The sequence below is a fragment of the Marmota marmota genome, unplaced genomic scaffold (genome assembly GCF_001458135.2).
Source record: "Marmota marmota marmota unplaced genomic scaffold, marMar, whole genome shotgun sequence".
Taxonomy (NCBI): domain Eukaryota; kingdom Metazoa; phylum Chordata; class Mammalia; order Rodentia; family Sciuridae; genus Marmota; species Marmota marmota.
The window spans coordinates 62402358-62407197 of NW_025999968.1; the positions used below are offsets into that span (position 1 = coordinate 62402358).

General features: G+C 62.9%; 1 protein-coding gene across 1 annotated transcript in view; it reads left to right on the forward strand.

Annotated features, from left to right (window-relative positions):
* Positions 1 to 2930, forward strand: part of Pfkl (phosphofructokinase, liver type) — a 34741-nt gene extending 31811 nt beyond the window's left edge. The window contains exons 8-13 of the mRNA XM_048803951.1: positions 723 to 1076; positions 1258 to 1319; positions 1410 to 1521; positions 1873 to 1972; positions 2062 to 2167; positions 2466 to 2930. Coding sequence (XP_048659908.1) covers positions 723 to 1076; positions 1258 to 1319; positions 1410 to 1521; positions 1873 to 1972; positions 2062 to 2167; positions 2466 to 2613 — 882 coding nt within the window. The 3' untranslated portion in view covers positions 2614 to 2930. The remainder of the gene's footprint in view (positions 1 to 722; positions 1077 to 1257; positions 1320 to 1409; positions 1522 to 1872; positions 1973 to 2061; positions 2168 to 2465) is intronic.
* Positions 2931 to 4840: the final 1910 nt, after the last annotated feature.

Consider the following 4840-nt stretch of genomic DNA (forward strand, 5'->3'; position numbering starts at 1 on the left):
CTGTGCCCCTCCTGGGGGTGACGCCCCTCCACTGCGGACCTGCCCTGGCCCTCCTCACCGCCCTCATGGTGTGGGCTGCCGGGCGCTGGGCATGCGCGCCAGTGCTCTGCTGCCCAGCCCCAGCTCCCCGCGCCCTGGGGATGGGACCTCGCTCTCAGGCCCTGCACAGGGCACCTCCCATTGGCTCTTGAAGCACACCTGGGCTTCACCTTGGCCCAGACCCCAAGAAACTTCCTGTATTGTCCTGTCTCCCTTTAAACATTTTTTTTCCCTTGAATTTTCCCTTCCTTTCTTTTTTGGTACCAGGGATTGAGCCAGGAGCACTTACCCACTGAGGCATGTTCTCAGCCCTTTGTCTTGCTGAGTTGCTTAGGGCCTCACTAAGTTGCTGAGGCTTTGAACTTTCCATCCTCCTGCCTCAGCCTCCCGAGTCACCAAGGATCAGGCGTGCGGCCCAGCGCCTGACCAATCTCCTTTCCGAACTCCGAACTCCTTGTGGTTGGCATTGAGCATCACATATCACCATCCCACCTGTTTCTAGCGCGACCCCGAGTGGCAGATTGTGACCCTGGCCCAACCCTGGGAGTCTGAGGCCACATCCCCAACCCCACCCACGGGATGCTGGTGACACTGCCTTCCTGGCGATACCAGAAATGTCCCCAAGCCACTGTCCACTGTCCCTTGAGTGTAGACTCGTCCCAGCTGCCAGTCCCTGATTCTGTGTAGACCAGGTGGCAGGCCGCCCAGCCTGCCCCCGCCTGGCTGTGGTGAGGTGCTATGGACACCCTGAGCATGAGCGGAAGAGCTGCTGCCTCCTGGTCCCTGTCCCTAGGGTCCCTGCAGTGTGGCAGCCTGTGGCCCACCAGGGAGGGTGGGGACACAGACCCCCAACAATCCCTTTGATCCCCCAGAGCTGTGATCGCATCAAACAGTCGGCCTCAGGGACCAAGCGGCGCGTGTTCATTGTGGAGACCATGGGGGGCTACTGTGGCTACCTGGCCACTGTGACGGGCATTGCTGTGGGCGCTGATGCTGCCTACGTCTTTGAAGACCCTTTCAACATCCACGACCTGAAGGTGAGCCTGCCCACTGCGGCTGCAGAGTGCCAGGGGTCCACCCAGGCCCTCCTGAGATGCAGGCCTCAGCATCCCTGCCTCACTTTCCACCGGGGGCATCCAGGCCCTGCTGACCCCTGCCCACGGGCTCCTCTGCAATATGTCCACCCCACCCTGGGCCCATCCCTATCCTCCTCCCCAGGCCAACGTGGAACACATGACGGAGAAGATGAAGACGGACATCCAGAGGGGCCTGGTGCTACGGTGAGCTGCCCCAGGGCTCTGGGCACCCGCCTGGGGGGCTGTGGACAGGATGGGGCTGGTAGGACCGACGGCCGCCCTGTGCCCCTCCAGGAATGAGAAGTGTCACGAGCACTACACCACGGAGTTCCTCTACAACCTCTACTCCTCCGAGGGCAAGGGTGTCTTCGACTGCAGGACCAACGTCCTGGGCCACCTGCAGCAGGTCTGTGCAGAGGGTGGGCCTGGGAAAACCTGCCCCCGCAGGGCTCAGGTGTTGGGAACCCCATTCCTGCAACTGCTCTGTGCAGGGCTGGGGCTCCCAGGGGACACTGGCGTCCCCTCCACTTCAGGCCTGTGGATGTGAGGCTTGGGGGCCCCCCACTGCCAGCTCCTGGGCTGGACTTTGAGGCCCTCCAGGCAGTGGGCACAGGTGTGGACAATGCAGAGGCAGGAGGCCGGGGTGGTCAGGCTCAGCGGGGCCTGGTGGCCTGGATGTGTGGAGGTGTGTGCCACCTGGGAACCCATCTGCATGGAGTCTCTTCTCCAGCCTGGCCAGCACCTTGTCTGTTTTCAGGGTGGTGCTCCAACCCCCTTTGACCGGAACTATGGGACCAAGCTGGGGGTGAAGGCCATGCTCTGGATGTCAGAGAAGCTGCGCGCTGTTTACCGCAAGGGTAGGTGGGGCGGCCCTAAGGCCCGGCCTTGCCCTTGGAGAGGCCCCGGCTGCACCCAGCCTGCGGCCAGCACGTGCCTTTGTCCACAGGACGGGTGTTTGCCAATGCCCCAGACTCAGCCTGTGTGATTGGCCTGCGGAAGAAGGCAGTGGCCTTCAGCCCAGTCACCGAGCTCAAGAAAGACACTGACTTTGAGTGAGTCCCCCAGAACCACGTGGAGAAGGGTGAACCAGGGCCAGACCTTCCTAGCCCCTGCAAACCCTGACCCTGTGAGCTGCCTCATTCCCACCCAGGTCCTGAGCAGGCCATGGTACAGGCCTCACGTCCAGCACAGAGCAGAGTGGGGAGGGGGAGAGGGCAGGCTGGTCAGGCTGAGGCCTTGGCACCCGACCTCTGCATGTGCCAGCCCCAGATGTCACGTGGGGCAGTGGCCTTTGAGAGGAGGTCATGGGGTTGGGCCCAGCTCCCTGGTCAACCCTGGCCTCTGACCCAGGCACCGCATGCCGCGAGAACAGTGGTGGCTGAGCCTCCGGCTGATGCTGAAGATGCTGGCGCACTACCGCATCAACATGGCCTCCTACGTGTCGGGGGAGCTGGAGCACGTCACCCGCCGCACCCTGAGCATCGACAAGGGCTTCTGAGGCCTGCCTGCCACCTGCTGTGCCCACACAGTCGGGCCCAGTGGGTCTGCTCTGCTGGCTCTGGGGCCCTCTTGGCCTCTCCAGCCCCCGGTCAGGCCTCGGGGCAGGCCGCCTCCAGGACGAAGCACCCTGGCGCCCGCCTCCTCACCCGTGCCAAGTGTGCACAGCCAGCCCTCACCCTCACCAGCTGGCTGGTCACTGGCACCCGTCTCCCTGCTCCCGTGTACCTCACTGGCCTGCACCTGCCTATGCCACCAGTGTGGCTGAGCAACACTGCCACCTTTTCTAAAAATAAAGTTACCCACTGTGGAGTCTGATCGGCCCCTGGAAAGCATGTCTCTCGGAATGTCTGAGGGGGTGGGCAGGACCTGGATAGGCCCCCAAGGTCATGGGGCCCCATAGCCCCAGGGGTGAGCCAGGACCCAGGAACAAGGGCCCCACCCACAGTTTTCTCCAGAATCAGCTGGAGAGTGACTGTCCCCAGGGCCACCATCCCGATCTGAGTTCCTCCCTAGCCCTGCCCCCGGGACAGAAGGGGCTGCAGCCTTACCCTGGTCAGCAGTTTCTGACCCATGTAGCCCCCACCCCTGACCTTAAATGGTCCCCTAGACTCGGCCTATGCTGAGGTCCAGCCCTGCAGCTGCTGGCGGGTGGGGCTGGGGTGCATCACCACTGGGGGCTCAGTAATCCCACCAGGAGTCTGGGAGGTGGCTGCAGCCCTGCCCCTCGTGGAGGCTGTGGGGGATATACACTGCACTTGGGGTCACCTGCTAGCCCTGCACAGGGCTGTTCCAGAGCCCAGCTCACTGCACAAGCCACATTTCAGTGCCCTGTGATGACCAGGCACTAAGCCACAGACCAGGGCCACTCTGGAGTGCGTGGAGGCTCAGGCTGTGGCTTCCCTTTTGAGGGCTGCAGGCAACGTTGAGGGTCCGAGTGGACAGGGCCTGTGGGGCAGCCCCAGGGCCAGGTGAGGGTGCTGGAACCTTCCCTCAGGTTGCCCTTAGCAGGAGCCTTGGCCCTGTTCCTCCCACAGGGCAGAATGCCTGGCTGGGCTGGCCCCATGCTGTGCTCCAGTTGGCCACCCACGTGGTCGCTGGTCTTAAGGGCCCAGGCCTCCTGGCTGCTCATTCCTGGACCTCTGGTCTTCTGACTGTTGGGGAAGTGGGTAATTCAGGGGACAGGCTGGGGAGAGGACATTTGCCTGACCCTGGACCTGAGCTGAGTCTGGGGGCCTCAGTGAATGCTGTGAGGTGCCTGAGCCCCTGGGGGAGTGGCTGGGAGCTGGGGCAGGGGCCACCCAGATAGAGAGCGCTTGCCTGGCATCCACACCCAGACCCGCCTCTGTGCTGGCCCAGGCTGCTCACCCAGCACCATAGCTTCCCAGTCCCCAGGTGTCCTCCATTCCTCTCTGTCCTGCCTCTGGCAGTTGGCCACACTTCACCTCGTGATGTGCCTACATCAGGGCCCAAGAGCAGACCACACGCCAGCACTGTGCTCTTCAGTTCCCAAACTCCCCGGTGGGGGAGCAGACGGGGACAGCGGCCGGGCCTGGGAAGGCCTAAGGCCCAAGGTGCTTCTCAGCAGAGCCGCTCTTGGAGGGGCCCTGGAGGGCAGGGTGGCCTGCGCAGGTGCAGGGGTGGGGAGACGCCTGGTGCTTCTCTGCTCCGTCCCGCTGCGTCCTCTTACCACTCCAAGATTGATTTTAAGGAAAATGCTGACCTTTCTGTGAGCCTCCCTGGACCTGAAATCTCCGAGGAAACCTCAAGGTGGTCATGGAACTTGAGCAGCAGCCGTCCAACAGAATGCCTGGCGCCCGGAAGGGTTACCCACAGTGGGCGGGTGGACAAGCACAGGGCAGTGGTCCCCAGCTGATGGGGACAGTGCTAGGTGGCACGCTGCAGAGCCTTCCTGGCAAACCTCCATCTGTGTGCAGCAGCTCTTCATGGCTGGGGCAAAACACCTGAGACAACAACTCAGGGGACAGATGGCTGGTTCGGGGTTTTAGAGGGTCCGGTCTATGGGCAGCTGGCTCCATGGCTCCAGGCCTGAGGCAAGGGGGAGGAAAGCCACTCAGCTGGTGGCAGCCAGGAAGCAGAGGAGGGAGTCAGGGACAGAGTCCCCAAGGCCATACCTCCAAGGACCAGGTCCCTTCAGCTAGGTCCCACCTCCCAGTAATGCCATCAAATCATTAACCACAGCTGAGGTCAGAAGCTCACGGACCTGT